Source organism: Perognathus longimembris, chromosome 23 (genome assembly GCF_023159225.1).
Source record: "Perognathus longimembris pacificus isolate PPM17 chromosome 23, ASM2315922v1, whole genome shotgun sequence".
NCBI classification, from domain to species: Eukaryota; Metazoa; Chordata; class Mammalia; order Rodentia; family Heteromyidae; genus Perognathus; species Perognathus longimembris.
In genome coordinates this window covers 10,862,079-10,879,996 of record NC_063183.1, presented here as the reverse complement: position 1 = coordinate 10,879,996, position 17,918 = coordinate 10,862,079, and the positions used below count along the sequence as shown (strand labels likewise).

Here is a 17,918-nt window from a genome sequence, read left to right as displayed (position 1 = left end):
GCTCCATCCTCATTTTTTTTTTTTGGCCAGTCTTGGGGCTTGGGACTCAGGGCTTAAGCACTATCCCTGGCTTCTTTTTGCTCAAGGCTAGCACTCTACCTCTTGAGCCACAACACCACTTCTGGCTTTTTCTGTTTATGTGGTGCTGAAGAATTGAACCCAGGGCTTCATGCATGCACTCTACCACTAAGCCATATTCCCTGCCCTCCATCCTCATTTCTTGTAAAAGCTTTTTCTTCTTCATCTTCCCCACCCTTTTCTTTTTATTCTGGTTCTGGGCCTTGAACTCTGTTTCTAGGTGCTGTTCCTTAGCCTTTTCAGTCAAGCCTAGAGTTCTACCACTGGAGCCACATTTCCACTTTTTAAATTCTTGGATAGTTAATTGGAGATAAGAGTCTCATGGACTTTCCTGCCCATGCTGGCTTTGAACTATGATCTTCAGATCTCTGTCTCTTAAGTCTCCAGGCCAACAGTTATGAGTACTACACCTGGGTCTTGTAAAGTATTCTAAGAGAACTGTTCCTCTTTTCCCTTTGAAGGCCTGGAATGATGGATGTGCAAGTGAGCACATAGGGAGCACGTTACAGACTTGTCTGTGTTCTGACTAACCATGGAGCTAACCATACGTGATTAGCCTGAAGACGGCAACAAAGCACAAGCTCAAAGTGTGTTTTGTGAGGAGCGGTGGAAGTGGAACTAGACAGCTGTCATGTAATCTGAACGGACATTCTATTTTTATGCTGCACATTCTTTCAGCTTCTTCTGACATCCTTTCCTTTGCTAAGTCTCTTCCCTGATGTGGCTGTGACAGAATGTCTCAGTTTAACATGCTACACCTTTGAGTGGGAAGGGACTTGGCTGGGATTTGCTCACTCCTCATCTTCCCTTGATCTTAAGCTGTCAGATGGCCAGCCTGTTCATAGGGAAGCACGGGCCCAGATCTCAGCTGCGCACCGAGGGCTGGGCTTATTACACTGAGTAGAGTGTTGACTGTCTGCTTAAGTCAGTGTATCTGAGGTGGACTTGAATTGTACAGTGCGCAATGACAAATGCGTGGTGAATGAGCTAGAATTTGACGTAGGTAGGCCGAGTTCTGTTTTCTGGGCTGGATGGATTCTGGTCGACCACAGTGGGGCAGTTGGGACCTCTCTTCCCAGGTCACTGCGGAACCTGCTTGACGGCGAGATGGAGCACTCGGCTGCCCTTCGGCAAGAGGTGGACACACTGAAAAGGAAGGTGGCTGAGCAGGAGGAGCGGCATACTGTAAAGGTCCAGGCGCTGGCAAGGTAGGGATGGGTGAGGGATGGCAGGCTTACTTGTCACCCACATCTTTCTTAAAACAAAACAAACAAACTTTATTGTAAAGGTGATAAACCGAGGGAGGGGGTTAAAGTTACACAAGTAAGTAAGGTAGTGAGTAGATTTCTTTTTAAATACTGTTACCACCTCTCTCATTCTCTCCCACTTGCCCCTCCCTACTCTTCCCCCCAAGTTATATAGTTAATTTCCAACCTAGTGTCTAGTGAGTATTATTGTTGTATTAGTTGATCCTTTGTCCTGCTCTTTCTGTGATTCCCTTTCTCTTCCACAGATCAGATAAACTTATATACGAGACAAAGGGTACAGAAACCAAAACAGAAAAAAATGGAAATAATTGCATACAGAACATAATAAGAACATCTTGTTTTCAATTCTTGGAGTTCATTTTGATACATGGTACTATATATGGTACTATACACCTAGTGATTAGGCTATTGTGATCCCCTGTTAAGAATACCATAGACATATTCTAGTTATTACAAATGGGGGAAACTGTGCAATCTACTTTTCTTTGTGCCTAGCTTGCTTTGCTTAATATATTTTCTAGGTCTTTCCATTTCCTTATGAATTGGGCAATGTCATTTTTTCTGGTGGAAGCATAGAACTCCTTTGGGTATATATACCACATCTTCTTGATCCATTCATCTACTGAGAAGCATCTGGGTTGGTTCCATATCTTAGTTATGGTAGTAAATAATACTACAGTGAACATGGTTGTGTGGGTAGCTTTAGTATGGCCTTGTTTGTGGTCATTTGTCACTCACAGTCTTTAATTAAAGAAAGACTATGACCAAAGGAAATGAGATTTATGTACTATGTATGTATGCATGCATGCATGCATGTATGTATGTATGTATGTATGTAGGTACCTATGTATGTATGTTGGTTGGTTGGTTGAGGGGCTTGATCTCAGGGCCTGAGCACTGTCTCTGAGCTTTTCTCCTCAAGGCTAGTGCTATATCACTCTGAGCCACAGCACCCACTTCTGGTTTTTGGGTGGTTAATTGGAGATAAGAATCTCACGGATTTTTCTGCCCAGTCTCGCTATGAACCGTAATCCTCAGATCTCAGCCTCCTGAGTAGCTAAGATTAAAGGCATGAGTGCCTTGCTGAGCTTTATGTATTTAACTTTGTTGAACAAGTGATATAGTTGTACCTGGCTTAAAATACAGAAGGTTCAGTGATGTGCACACCTCTACCCCAGCACCCAGTTTGTTCCCTGGAGGTAATCAATGTCACTGTCTCAGGGTTACTTTGTGTCCATACCGTGGATGTGTATATGGGTCCTTTCCTCTATATCACTCACTTCTTTTTACTAGCCCTGCCATGCTGTTGTCTAACCAGTCCACCAGTAGCTAATAATGCCACATCCAATTATCTGAGTGTGTTGTTTGTGCCTGCGTTGGATGTATTTGTTGGAAGCATTTCAAGAGGCAGACTTGCTGGGCAAGTTGCAGTGCATTTGTAGGTCAGAGGTCATGCACTTGGCCTCCCCCAGATGCCAAGCCAGGTGTGCAGGAATGCTCAAGGCTGAGTTACTCCTGGCTGAGCTCACAGGGCAGGATCCAGAATTTGGGTCTCATGATATCACAGAAGAAAAAGGAGCCTGGCAGTGAACTCTTCATTTGCATTTCTCTAATTATGAGTGGTTGTTACTTTTGTTTAAGAGCTTTTGTTTTCAGTCATATTGTTTACATTTGATTAAAGAAAATTGTAATGCACAAAAACTCCACAGTTCCCATAAAACAGGTTGTTGTTTTTTAACCATTTGTTTCTTTGTGAACATACTTTTATGTACTTCACTACAAGTGATCCATGGGCTGCCTGCAGGCTGTCTTTTTTTGTTTGTTTGTTTCTAGTATGACAAAAACCAGTTTTGATGCTGACCATTTCTGTATAATGCACCATATTGAATTAACCAATGAATACTGTCACCTGAACTTCTGGGTTCTTCCCAGGGTTTCCCCCATTTTTGGTGAGCTAAGCAGCTTTTTGGTAGTTCCAGAGAGAACTATGGCCTGCAACTCTGCCAGGCACCGGAGCTGGGGCATTCCCTGGCAGTCCTGACCACTGTCGCCCTGTGCTTGTGTAATCAATGCCATGCTGCAGCATGAGCACACATCCAAGTTCCACACCTTCTTCCCAACAGGGCATCTTGAGAGCAATGAAGCTACCTAAGTGATAGTCTGAAGTAGAGTAATTGGTGCCTAACTGGACGCTTTCTATACTGGTCTTTCACATCACCTGGCCGCCCTGGCATTCTGTGGCATAAATTGCATTTGATGTGCAGTGATAGACAGGATTCTTTTCCTTGTCCTCTTGCGGGCTTTGCCTGGAGTCCACCCTCTATTACTCACAGTTGTAATTTGGAGTGAATTGTTCCCCTGCTGTCAGTGGGTGGTCCTCATGTGGGAAGTGGAAAGGATGGTACTCTTCCACCCATGTAGACTGAATGAGGAGGAAGGATGCAGGGATGCATCAGGGGCTCCAGGAGGTATACTTTAGCATATGGTAATTCTAGGGAAAATCTTATCTCATAAATGTGGTAGGGAAACCAGTTTCTTAACTAGGCAGTTTTCTAACCTGAAGTTTCCCCACTTGAACAATGGGTAACTTGAGAGCTTCAGGTATCTGACAGTTGGCAGTTTGCAAGTAGAGCATGTATAAAACAGATGCTGGTCCACAAGTAGAGAGCGGATGAAGGCGACTGAGCAGCCGGCTGTGTAAGCTTTGTGTTCAGTTGCTGACCCCTTCCTGACAGAGTTCACCTCCGCCAGCTGTTGAAGTTTCTTCTGGCTTCTGGCCACAGAAGGACCAGCTGTCTGCAATGGCACACTGTTGGCTTGCTCAGGCACTTGTCTCTTGGGCGGGGAGAGCTTACTTAGGCTGATTGAAGCAGTTGGGGGCTGTGAGGTGGTATGGGCTGGCCCATGTGTGTGCTGCTCCTAACCTTAGGCCATCTGTGTTCATGTGGTGGTGTGATAGTAAGTGTGGTTGAGCTTTTTTCTGTTGTTAATTTGTTGGAGAAATATGAGGACTTTGCCCTTTGTGAAGAAGGACATTTCTTCAGTGTTCATTCCAAGGCAATGATTCTGTTTATTAGAAAGCAAGTAGTCAGAGCTGAGACGTCCAAACATGGGGGATACTGGCCTGAACTCTGAGTCTGCCCAGGGTTTAGGCCTGGCCTTTTGGACCCAAGGTCTGAGCCTTTCCATTGCCATCTTCCTAGTTGGAACACATGCTTTGCCTGGTAAACTCAGTAGGTTTCATCTTGCTGCTAATTCTGGCAGTGGCTGCCTGGTATTCTGGTTGAGAAGGATTCTGTGGTCTCATCTGGGCTCAGCAGGCAAGAGCCCTGCTATTGATTAGTAATGTCTGCTGGGGCACAGGAGAGAAAGTGGTGACAAACATATCCAGGAACTTGCCATACCTATGCTGGTACTGGTGAAGTGGTGGAAAGTGCTGGAGATGCTGTCCTCAGGCCAAGATGGCAACATTATATGTGAAGCTGAAAAAGGGAGAGAATTTGTCATTCTCTTAGGAAGCTCTCCATTGTTCAGTTCTGTTCGGTAAAAGGAACATCAGGAGAAATAGCTTAACCCATGATGTGACAACTTTCTCAGCCTTAGGTCAGAAACAGGGCTTGGTTTTTCTATGTATCATTCTGAAAACTTGCATTTGCTCTGTGGTCTGATTTAGGAAGCCTGTGATAGTGGACTGGGAGTTGGGGGAGGACAGGAGAGCTCTTCCTCTCAAAGAAGAATTGATGTAGTGGATGTTTGCCGGGCTCGGTTCGCCTCCCCTGGCGTGGGGACTCAGGCTCTGCTCTGCTTCTAACAGCTCCCTTTCTCACCTTCTCCCCTGGTCACCCGACCCGCAGGTAAGGCCAGGGTGGAGTGGGGGGCTCAGGAAAGACCTCAGGTGCACACGGCCGTACGAGATCGCTTTACCCCCCTCCTTACCCGTGAAGAAAGCCAGGCGTACGTGGACCTCGGAGATGCTTCGTGAGCGAATCTGATTTAATGAGGGATGGGCTAAGGCTGATATGGTAGGAGGTGACAAGAGAAGGGGTGACCGACCAAGGGCTGGCGATAGGCTGCGAGCTTGTCATAGGACCCCCTCATGAGCTAACATTACTTGGATAGCGACACCCCAGGGGTGAAAAGCCCGCGAGAATGGGGGGCACATGGGCTGGCGAGAAAGTTGGGGGTTGGTTGCAAAGCCAGTTCTTCTGGTTCTGGACCCAGAGAATTGTGGCCTGCTTCCGCATTCCCCAGGGCTGGGGGAAGGGCGGAGTCTCGGGTGCGCTCTCCAATGCCCTTCCCCCTCAAGGCCAAGGCTGAACCCCAACAGATGTTGTAGTGTACCCTTCTCCCACTCCTTCCACCAGGGGCTTCAGCCATGGCTGTTGTCTTCATTGGCTGGTGGTAGCTCCAATTTAGCCTGGACTCATCTGATTTGGTCAAGGTTATTTTATATCCTTTCCAGAGTGATTGATGCAGTAGTCATGGCTTGACCCAATGGGGGCGTGTTGACTAGACTTGGTTTGGGAGATGGGTATATAGTCTAATTCTGGCCATGGAGACATGTGGAGGTTTGTTGGTACTCTGTAGGAAGAGTTTTCCCTGCTCATTAGATGGCTCGCTTTGGGACCATGTGCTGTGAGGATATAAAGGCTGAAGCTTGGTGTAAGGGCTGGAGCCATATTTGCCTTTCTGTTACCATGAGGGGATGGAACATTAGGGTAAGATGCATGCAGCAGCTTGAAATGGAGAGGTAGGACAAGAGAACTGTATTGTTGTATGATATCATTGGGCTCCTAGATCAACCTACCCCTGAAGGTGCTGCTGGGCCTTTGAGTTGTGTGGACCAGTAAATCCCCTCTGCCATTTAAGTTGGGCTATTTATTGCTACATCAATAACACTTACTAATATAGAAGCTTTTGCCCACCATGTTCTGCCTAGGTCAGGATCCTTGTGCAGACCTGAGTGGGAACTGTTATTATTGGAAGTTGCAGTGTGTGTTGTTGCCTGTATCTTCCCTGTTAGATGGTGAACTCCAGGAAGAAAGGGTCATGCTTACCCTGTCTTCCTGCCCTTGGCACTGCCTGGCAAATAGTACCCCTGGCTGTGATTAGGAGGGGGTGAAGGCACCATGGGTCCAGTGAGCATCACTGGGAAATGCCACCCAGAGCCAGGAGGTGGCAGTTTCATGTCACCAGAACTGCAGGAGCAGAGGGGAGGATGGAGATGGTTCCTGGGGTGACAGGCAGCAACAGAGTCAGACCTAAAGGGCAGGGGTTACCTGCCCCCTAGGGCCAGACCTCTGGCATACGAGGTTCTGTCTGTCCCGAGTGAAGGTACTGCACTGTTATGCACATGCTCTGGGTCTAGCTCTTTGCTTTCCTCTCTTGTGGCTTTCTTCCTTGGCTACTGTTTACCATCACCAAACACCTAACTTGCCCTCATTGGCAAGCTCCTAATCCAACCAATTTGTCATCTGTGGACTGCACTGGAGTGGCCAGTTCTCTTGTTTACCGACATACTTGGGGATGCTTTACTTCGGGGAATGAAATTCCCAGCCAACATTCCCTGGGCAACATGAAAGGGAAATCAAAGGGAGGTCATTTGTATTAATACAAAATAGATTTCATACACATCAACTCTGGACACGGCTCTGCTAGAAAGTAACACAGTGAGGTGCGCGCCCTGCTTATAATGCATGAGTTTGGGCTTGCAGGAGGTAAGAGGATCAGAAGCCGATCATTATAAGAAGTACAGGAAATGAAAAAGCTGAGGGTGGACCCCAGAGGAAAGCTGGGTACATCCAGAGTCTGTGTAATTGATTTTGGGCTCAGATTATAAACAACGCTGACCTGGGGGTGTGGGGACTGCCGTGGCTTTCCAGGAGAGCTGCTGTCCTCCAGCCCCTCTGCACGCTGGCCATGAAGGCTGGTGCCCCGAACGTGTGTGGTACTTCAAGCCACACTTCCCATGTTCTTTCTCAAGGCTCTTTGTGGAGGTCCATTCTGGATGTTGTGTTCTGTTGACAGTTCCCCACCCCACCCCTCATGTTCTGCCTGCTGTTGGCTTTTCCTCTGGACAGAATCTGATGGATCAGCGTGTCCTGCTCTGACATGCTTCTACCTGAGATCTGTGTGTAGTGAGAAGATCTGGGGGACATTGTGAGGACAGCATGCACACGTCAGGGCAGAGGCTGCCTGGCTTAGGAAGAGCAATTGATTGGTTTTTTTTTTTTTTGGCCAGTCCTGGGCCTTGGACTCAGGGCCTGAGCACTGTCCCTGGCTTCTTCCCGCTCAAGGCTAGCACTCTGCCACCTGAGCCACAGCGCCCCTTCTGGCTGTTTCCCATAAATGTGGTGCTGGGGAATCGAACCGAGAGCTTCGTAGGAGGCAAGCAATCTTGCCACTAGGCCATATTCCCAGCCCAGGAAGAGCAATTGAGTGAATAGATAGTCCAGTAATCTTGCTCATGGGCTCATTTGCTTCTCAAAGCTATTCAGGAGGCTTGAGATGTAGAGCATCATGATTCAAAGCCATCTTGGGCAGAAAAGTCTGTGAGATTCTATCTTCAAAATAACCAACAAGGAGAACCAGATGAGCTGGTACAACTTGAATGGTAGAGCACCAGCTGGGCAAGTACAGGGCACTGAGTTCAAATCCTAGTACCCAGAAGGTCTTCTGCTGTTCTGGGTAAGCTTAGAGTCAAGCACAGTTGGTGCTGAAATTGAGGAAGTATATATAAACTAAGGTTTTAACCATTTGGCAGACATTTCCATGAGCTGCAGTTTAGTTGGCTCTGCTGAGGAAAGTGTGGTGTAATGGGGTGGGCTGGCCTGGCTTCAAGTCCTGCTAGCAAGACAAGGGTGAGTAGTGTGAGGCACCAGGGACAAGCTTAAGGAGGCATTTGTTCTCAGGGCCCCAGAACAGCTTCTGATGGCCATTTCTGCCCAGTGCCATGATGGACCAGGCTTCCCTGTGTCTACAAGACACAGAGATAATTCAGGAAACGTGCCAAGCACAGAGAGTGCCCCGTGCGGGGACCTGGTGATCTGCCATGGTGATGACAAGTGGCTTTGTGCAAGCAAATTCTCCCGCCATTTCCAGCCTGCACACTCCTTTTCTGCACTTAATCTAACTCACAGTTGGCCAGATGTTATTCACTTTCTAATAAAGAATTCTCTGGGTCAAAGAGCGAAATATGCGACTTTGACTTGGCTGTAGCTTTCAGCTACCCGGGAAGCGGGCAGGAAGGGGGGCCCTTTTACAACGTGATGTCCAGCTGACCTTCCAGACTAATTACAGCTGAATCTCTGTGGGTGAAGCCTGGACAACCAGGTGATTCCAGTGCGCAGCCAAGGCTGACACTCAAGGGCTGGAAGCCCGGCTGCTCAAACCCCTCAGTTTACCTCCAGGTACCTGGGGGAGGGTGGGGTACTGCCAGGGGGCCCCAGGTCAGATCTTATGGGGGCAGCCAGGAGGGGGTCACAGGAGAGTGGGCCTCTGATCTGTCCTCCTGTCACTTAGGAATAATTCCATGAACTTAGCTTCTCATAAAGCTGTTTCTTTATTTAAAACACAATTACTGTTAGATTGTCTGAGGTGGGGTTCTGGCATTAGAAGGCCTGGGTGTTTGTGAGGGCCTGTCTATTGTTCATGCTGAGCTGTGGATGAGACTTGTCTCTTGAGGGTTCCCATGGGAAGTTTGGCCCCCAGTGGGGGGGGGTGGTGCTGGGAGATGGCGTAGACCCTTTTAAGAGGTGAGGCCATCTAGGAGGTCCTTAGAAAGGGATGGGAGGTTAGGGAGGGAGCGGGAGGAACTGCCCCTGGAAAAGATTAGGCAGTTTTTTCCTGTGACTGAGAGCATTGAGCTGGAATCCTGTATCACCTTATGGTTCCTGCTTTACCCATCTGGGCATGGTGGCTCATACCTGTAATCCCAATACTTGGAATGCAGGAGAACTTCAATGCTCCTGTTTTGTTTTGTTTTTTTCCAATCCTGGGGCTTGCACTCAGGGCCTGAGCACTGTCCCTGGCTTCTTTTTGCTCAAGGCTAGCACTCTACCACTTGATCCACAGTGCCACTTCTGGCTTTTACTATATATGTGGTGCTGAGGAATTGAACCAGGGCTTCATGTATACGAGGCGAGCACTTTACCACTAGGCCATATTCCCAGCCCCAACAGGAGAACTTCAAGTTTAAGCCAGCCTAGGATACTTAGCCATATAAAACAATTCTTATCACTACTAGCCTTCTCAACAATAGAGAGCTCACTTGTGCTCCAGCAGGCTGAATGGGTCTGGCCCATTGTCATTTCTCATGCTGAGTGGCTTGCCACAGTGTGCTTGTTGGTGGCGAGTTGGGTCCATGATGAGGTGGCAGGTGAAGGCTGAGGTGAATATCCTTGTGTCATGGTTCCTTCTCCCTCTCCATTTCTTTTTTTCTTGGAATGCAGTCCTGGGACTGGGATCACAGGCTAGCATAGGAGCATTGTAATGGCACAACTTCCTCATTGTTCTTGGCTCCAGTGCAGGTGTCAGAGGGCCCAGTGACTAGAGCTGCTGTTCATTTGTCATCTTTCAGCTTCTGATTTTGTATCTGTGAAAGTTGAGGGTCTCCTTGGCACTTATGCCCTCCCAGCACATCTTCCCACTCCAGGTAGGAGAGTGGACATCCCAGTGGAAGTCCCTTTTCAAACATCACAAGCCGTGGGGAGCCACATGGACTCCTTATAACCCTGTCAGGATTCAGGGCCAGTGTGGGATGCTGGATATTCTATGTGGAAGGGACAGCAGTGCAGTGGAAGGGCACAGAAGTGGTCACACACACCAGTGGAAGCAATGTGCTTCTTTATTTCCTCTGCTGCTTGTGGAATCTTATCAAAGACTCAGGTTTTGTTGATGCACTAAAACATTGGGCAAATGGGCAGTGAGGTATATTTGCATGAGCATCTGCATTTAGAACCACGTGCCACGTTGAATGGTTAAGCATCATAGCAGTCAGTACCCGGTGCCAGATGTTCTCCTAAAATCTGCACCAAACACAGACCAGGAAGTTTCATGAAGAAGGGGAAAAATGCAGCTGGTAAGGGAGAAGGGAGAGAAGGTACATGAAAAACCACTGTAGCCATCACTTCCCCTCTGCGGCTTGGAAGCAGGATGAATGCAATGGAACTTGCTTGACCAGGTTATGACAGTTATCCAATGGGGAAGGATCTACATCTACTATTCATGTTTCATTTGGTGATTCTACCCAGAAGTCAGTAGAGAAGTCTAGGGGAGTAAGCAGAAAGGAGTGGCTTGGAGGGGTGACACAAATCCCAGGAAAGGTGAACCATGCCTCCAAGGCCATGCTAGCCTTGCAGGACTGCAAACAATGCTTGGAATGCAGCAGCCAGCCCAGCTGATCCATTGCTCATTTTAACATCCTGGCTATTCGTGTGTGTGTGTGTGTGTGTGTGTGTGTGTGTGTGTGCGTGTGTGTGTGTGCGCGCGCGCGTGTGTGTACGTACACTAGGGTTTGAACTTAGAGCCTGAGTACTGTACCTGAGTGTTTTTGCTCAAGGCTGGTGTTATACCATTTGAGCCACAGCTCTGCTCTGGCTTTCTGGTGGCTAATTGAAGAGAAAAGTCTCTGGTTTTTGTCTACCTGAACTGACTTTGAACCACAGTCCTCAGATCTCAGTCTCGTGAATAGCTGAGGTTATAGGCATGAGCTACTGACAGCCAGCCTTGCTTTTTTTTTTTTCTTTGTCTTGGAATGAGGCAAAATTTGCAACCTAGTTATTCATAGAAAATAAAATTTCAAATCTTGCCTTTCCTGTACCAGTCCACAAGGTGGCAATTTCCATGTCACTGAACATGAAGTCTCGGTCTTAAATATAGCCAGGATGTGAACGCCCTGCAGGCGGCGACATTAGCAATGTGACATCACTGTCAAGCAACATCCTGTTATTTTGGAGTGGGGAAGGGGCATCAGGAAGGTCTGCAGAGGGGAGATATTCTTGGCAGCAGCAGCGGCAGCAGCGCGGTGCAGAGAGGCAACTGTCAAGTCTAGAGACTTGGGGAATTTGCAGAGCTGATTCATTCTATGCACAAACAAAAGTTCACCAGGTTTGCGAAAGCAGAGACGTGTGAGACTTGACTCTTGCCACTGCACAGCCATCACAGGAATGTTTCATTCTCACCACAAGAACCTCCTTCAATGCATTCTTGGTTGGAACCTCAAGATATAACAAGTTGAGCTGTGAGGCTGAAATGGAGAGGTCTCCATTGAGATCATGACTACACGGCCATTTAAGAATGACAGCCACAGAGCTGGGTGCTGGTGGCTCATGCCTGTAATCCTAGCTACTCAGCTGAGATCTGAGGAACATAGTTCAAACCCAGCCTTGGCAGGAAAATCTGTGAGACTTATCTCCAGCAAACCACTCTGGAAAAGTTCAAAGTGGTGCTGTGGCTCAAGTGGTAGAGCACTAGCCTTGAGCAAAAGAAGTTCAGGGACAGCATCTAGGCCCTGATTCAAGCCCTAGGTGTGTGCATGTGCACACACCTTCCCCCTCCCCCTGATCCCCTATGATAATTTGGCTGTGAGTGTAGCTCAGTGGTAGAGCACTTACCTAGCACGTGTGAGGCCCCGGGTTTCATCCTTACCACTGCAAGACTAGGATGAGAAAATACAAATGGTGCTGAGGGAGTATGGAGTTAGTGAAGGCCTCTAAGGAGGAGCATGGTGGAGCTCATCTACTCTGTGGAAAGTTCTCCCACTGGGCATTACAGAAGTGGAGAGGAGGAGGCCAGGGTAGGCAGTGAGTCGGGCTGGAGGTTCTTTGAATCATTCACTAAGAGATGAGGCTCAGCTCTAGAGCAGGGTGAAGGATAGAGGGCAGAGTAAGCCATACGCTTGGCTCCAGTAGTTTGGTTCTTGGATTAGAGGATGTCTTCCTTGTATACACTGGTGCTTGGGGTAAAGGGCATGTAAGCCTGATGTAAACAGGCCATTTATATAGTACTTGGGAGTAGAGGACCAGGTCCCAGCAGGTCCACCTGGGTCCCAGGACTTTCCTTAGCATGCTGACCTCCCTCTGAACCATACCCTTTGTCAGAGAACGTAAGTAGCAGGACTTGGGGACAGTGAGCCATAACTGCAGCTCCGAGCCCAGAACCCTGTGGCTGCTGCTGAGCACATCCTGGAATCACACTGTTTTGGGACTTCCACTCAGGAGGAGGAGGAGGATGTCTTACGTTGCCAGCAGGGGCCCGGCCTGTGATTTGGGTTCATTTGTGCACAGCAAGGCTAATTTGTTTTAGCTTGAAGTGGAAATTGCTCACCTATGCAGGAGGTATTGCCATTTAACAGATGGAGGCACAAGGATGGAGGATGGCAGGCTGCATAGGACCGGTGTTTCCCTACCCTCCCCCCCCCCCCCAGCTTGTTGCTTACAAGTATGTGACCTTGTCTTTTGCAGGAGCTTAGAGTTGCCTTTCCCACCTCTGCTTATATAGCTACAAGAAAACTTGTGTGTTTTATTTTTTTCCTGCTTAACTTTTTTTTGCTAGAGCAATTTTCACATGCATACAAACGTAGATGGCACTGTTAGTCCTGTTAGATTCCTTGCCCTCCACCCAGTCTTAGCAGTTATAACTTCTCATTCTCCTTTTCCTCCTTAGCCTGCCAACTCTTTGTTTTACTTTTGGCTAGAGTTCTTAAAGCAAACCTCGGATATTGGGTTATCTGTAATTACTTGGTTATAAGCGAACCTAACAGGCAGAATCACACACCATGTTACTTGTGCAACAAAATTTGCAACAGAGCTTGATATCTTTTAAGTGGCTTCATTTGCCTGCGTTCTGAGTTCATTTTTAAGTGCAAATCAGATGCCTAAATCCCTCCTTTGCCCTCCTGAAAATATCCCTACCCTTCTTCCCATGGCCTGCACAGCTGACACATTCCCACCTGCCCTGTCCGCTCCCTGCCAAGCACCTTGCCGTTTCTCCTGCCTGGAATTCTCACTCCTAGATCTTTTCATGGTTGTTCCTTCCTGTAGTGTCTGAAGGGAGAGCCTCCTTGTCTGGAGCAGCTGAGCCCTCATCACAGTCATTTTCCTCCCCTGTTCTGGCTTTGAATTTCCTCACACTACCTGCACTTGTACCTCACTTTGTATTCTTTTTTTTTTTTTGCCAGTCCTGGGCCTTGGGCTCAGGGCCTGAGCACTGTCCCTGGCTTCTTCCCGCTCAAGGCTAGCACTCTGCCACTTGAGCCACAGCGCCACTTCTGGCCGTTTTCTGTATATGTGGTGCTGGGGAATCGAACCTAGGGCCTCGTGTATCTGAGGCAGGCACTCTTGCCACTAGGCTATATCCCCAGCCCTCACTTTGTATTCTTGATGATGTGGACTGCCTTCCCCTCCTGGGTGTTCAGTGAGAGCAGCACCAGGTCTGCTTTGCTGCTGTGTCCCTAGTGGGTGCCACACAATAGCTTCTCAGCTAGTGTGTGTGGTGCACAGCTGTCAGTTCCCTATCCTTGTGCTGGATGGTGCACTGACCCATTCTTCATGGTCGGCAGGATGGCTCGGGTGCTTTGTGATGGTCACAGCATATTCACTGTCATATGCTTTTTTTTTTTTTTTGCCCTGGCTGTTTTTATTTAAGGAAAAGGATAGTTTATAAAGAGAATGCATTCTTTCATTCTTCATTTTCAGGGCCAAGATAAGACATTCATTGTCTTAAATCCTGCTTAACCCTGAACCTCACCTCTCCACCTCCCTCCAGATCTCCTGAGTTGCCTGCAGTTGCACCTGTCAAGGCTCCGCCTGGGTGACTTTTCCATGAAACTTTCCCTAACTCTCTGTGGTGAGCCTCTATGTGTAGCCTTTTAGACAGGCCATGTGACAGGAAGACATATTGTCGAGGTTTACACTGAAGACAGAGGGCATTTTGCCTGTGGTGTTCCAACTCTGCTCTTCTTTTGCCTTCTTGGCTAGACCACAGGCACTCTGAAGGTGGGGCTGTTCCATCATGCAATGTGGACACGTAGTTTAGTGCTCCCTTCTACTTGACACCAGTTATTGGAGGGGTGTCTTCCCACCTTTGTTCCTTACTCTCCTTGTGCTGAATGAAGTCTGTGGGGGGGGGGTGGCATTTGGTAGCAGGCTGAGAGGGGTCCTGGGTGGCTTTGCTAGGCCAGGCTGTTCCCTCCCCCTGAGAAATGGAAATGGGATCTGGTGTCTTAGTCCCCACCAAGATGGAGCAGGCTGTTCTTCTGTGCATTCTGGCAGGCTAGTCTTCATAGCCCGCACTGTGGCTGATGATGACATTTTTGTGTGTCACACATAGTCCCACACAGGGGAGCCTGGCCAGTTCCCTGACTCCATGACTTCATCCTCACTCCTGTGAAGGAGGAGAGAAGAATGTGCTTGAGTGAGATTTTGCCCCTTATTTCCTGATCTCTACCCCCAGCTTTGCCACCCACAGCTCCCTCGGGTAAAGCCCTGTTCTGGACTTGTCACTCGTGTCATTCTGCTTGCTGCATATCTGGCTACCTCTTCCTTGCCTCCAGTGACTGGTGCTCATTGCCCCGTGCAATGAGGAGAGAAAATGCCATCCCAGGAGGAAATGTATCTGCTTAGAAAATGTGTAATAGTGCAATTACATGGTTGTGTGTACATGAAAATAGGCTGTGTGTTATGCTGCTAGAAAAAGTGTGTTAAACCAGTGAAGTCAGAAGACTGTATAATTTAGCCAGCCACTGGGAGGAACAATGCCCATCAGTAGTAAGAGAAGGCGTGTCTTTTTGAGAGTACTGGGGTGAGGTGAGCACAGGACCCTGCCATTAGCAAGTGGGGGACAGGACCTGAGAGTGGTGATGGACCCCAGAGCCCTCTGGTGACCTAGGCCCCCTTCTCACAGCAATGACCTCACCATAAAAGCTGTAGACAAACCAAACCGACTGTAGCTAAGGACCGAGTGTGAGGAAGGTGGCCTTGCTAGCTTCTGTGTGGAGAGGGGCCTGTGGAGGTGGAGAAATGAGTGAAGGTTGGCTTAGGTGTTGAGTTGGAAAAGAAAAGAACGGGACAGTGATCCTTGTCTCCTGGAGCATCTTGGTCCAGAACTTTCTCTAGTTCATCCTGCTGGAGTGGCCTAGGTGATCACAAGCCTTGGGCCTCCCCTGCTCTGGTGTAATTGCTGCCGCACGGGGAGTCTTTAAGAAGGAACTGGATTGCCAGAAGTTTGCCTCCTTATGGCCTCAGTTTCCCACCCTGCTCACTTGTGCCTCAAGGAGGAAGGAGCAATGACCATTGGGGGCAGGTGTGCAGGAAAGTCACTGCCACGATCCACACTGATTATATGTCCCTACAGCGCTCTCTATGCTGTGGCCCTCTCTGCAAACAGGACTCCTCACAGCTCAAGCCATTTCTATAAGGCCCCAGGAGCATGGAACTGTGGAAGCCTGTAATACTGACTGTTTCCCCACAGCCCCCTCACCCCAGAGCTGAGTGCAGACACATGGCCAGAAGCAGAGGTGGCTTCTTACGTTCTGTGTGTCCTCTTGGTGTAGCCCCTTGGTGATCTGGCTCTCCAGGGAGAGGGCTGAGGTAGGGCTGACTTGGGAGCTCAACTCAGGAAGCTGCCATGAGGCAAGAGGCGGGGTAGTGGGACAGGGGTCTTCTTGAGTTGGTGGTGGTGGCAGTGAGGACCTGTACTTGGGCAAGTCTCATCATCTTCACCCACTCCGCTCATGGTTATGGCTTGAGAGCCTCTGGAATGCATCTTCATTGCATGGTGGTGTGGGGTGAGGGGTTGCTGTGTACAGTGTAGATCAGCAGCATGGGGGACGGGGCCATCAACTCCCACTGTTCTCTCCCTAGCCCCGTGGCCTTGTCTGTGAGCGGGCCTCCCCTGCCAGCCAGGGCAGGAGACCCCGCTGGCTCTTAGGCCTGTGCTTTCCATGGCCTCAGGCTGCTGTGTGCTGTTTGGTGTCACCTACCATGGGCAAGCTCTCCATCTATCCTTTTTGTACCGACACAACTTTACTGAGTTCTTGAAATATGGCAGAGACTTAAGATCTCCTGTCTCGCTTAAGTAGATGTGAGCTAGGAAGTGAAGAATCCAGGGGCTGGACGCCTGCCTCTGACCCCACATCCCTTTCCTTGAGGGCGTTAGTGGCGCCACTCTTTCTGTGTGAAGACGTGGAGACACACAGCTGTTCTCCAAGCCCTGCAGGCCTTTGGGGTCTTTTCCTGCCTGCATCCAAAGTAGGCTTGTATTCATCCTTACTGGGTCAGCTGTAAGGCATCACCTTTGGGAAGTGTCCAGGATTGCCCTGGTGCTTCATCTTCGGTGTGTTTCTAGCATTCCCGGCTGGCATTTTTTATGGTTCCTACTGCAGTGTAGTGTCCGGCTGTGTTAGTTACAAGTTCTCAGTGGAGGCAGCTGCAATATCCCCAGTGGATGGGGGGAGCACTGGCTAGAGCTCTTCAAACTCATGCCATGGATGTGGGCACCCAACATCCTTGTGCCTGTGTGGCTTGGTTCCCCAGTGAACAGGCAGGCGCTCGAGCACATGGGAGCGCCGAGCTCCAGCTGTGTGCCGGGAGGGCAGCCAGCATGGTGGAAGCATCGTGCAATTGCATTCCCTCTCCATCTGCTGTGTGACCCTGGGCATTGTTGCATCTGTTTCCTCCTTTGTAAACCCACATGGGGATATGGGAAGGAAACAAAATGGCCTCAGCTCAGTGCTGGGCTGTGAAGTGGTGTCTTCTGCTCCCTCCCACCTCCCCTGCCCAGGAAATGGTTGTCAACTTGCTCCTGACTCTGGGCAAGTTGCTTTTGCTAGAAGTTTGTGTTCTAGCCATAGGCAGTGGGGGATAGAGAGGCTCACCCCACACCTGCCTCTTGGTGTCAACTGTCCTGTCAGAAAGCTCTTGAGTTAATATGGTATAGGTGTTGCTAGAAAGCACTTCTTGTGGATAAGCTTAGCAATTAGTCTGAAGGAAGGTTCCGAGTGACCCCTGCTGAGGACAGCAGTATGACAAAGGGCTTCTTGGCTCCCAGCAATAGCTGGCACCTCTGCGGGTACTTGGACTCCCTGCCAAGCTAATCCCTCGGCTTAATCCCAGGTTCTCTGCACAGCCTGCTGAGCACTGTGGGGAGCTGGCCTCGGTCCCCACCTGCCTTCTTTCAGAGGATGGCTCAGTAAGCTGTGATTGGCCTCTTCTCTGCCGCCTGAGCCCACATACAGGGGATTGGAGGACTCTCTCCATTTCACTTGTTAGGCGTTGATATCAGGTGTCTGGGTTTAAACTTCTCTCTAGAACGTTTTTGCTGAAGTCTCATCACAAGTTGGTTGGACTCTGTTTGTTTTGTTTTCTTTTTTGCCAGTCCTGGGGCTTGAACTCAGGGCTTGAGCACTTGCCCCTGGCTTGTTTGTGCTCAAGGCTAGCACTCTACCACTTGAGCCACAGCGCCACTTCCGGCTTTTTCTATATATGTGGTGCTGAGGAATCGAACCCAGGGCTTCATACCTACAAAGCGAGCACTTTACCTCTAGGCCATATTCCCAGCCCCTGGACTCTGAGT

The 17,918-nt window shown here is 49.0% G+C and overlaps 1 protein-coding gene across 3 annotated transcripts in view; it reads left to right on the top strand.

Moving 5' to 3' along the window:
* The window catches only part of Snx29 (sorting nexin 29), a 226,508-nt gene that overhangs the window by 75,468 nt on the left and 133,122 nt on the right, over positions 1-17,918 (top strand). For all 3 annotated transcript variants that reach the window (XM_048332417.1, XM_048332416.1, XM_048332418.1), the window contains exon 13: positions 1,158-1,286. In XM_048332417.1, the coding sequence (XP_048188374.1) occupies positions 1,158-1,286 (129 nt within the window). The remainder of the gene's footprint in view (positions 1-1,157; positions 1,287-17,918) is intronic.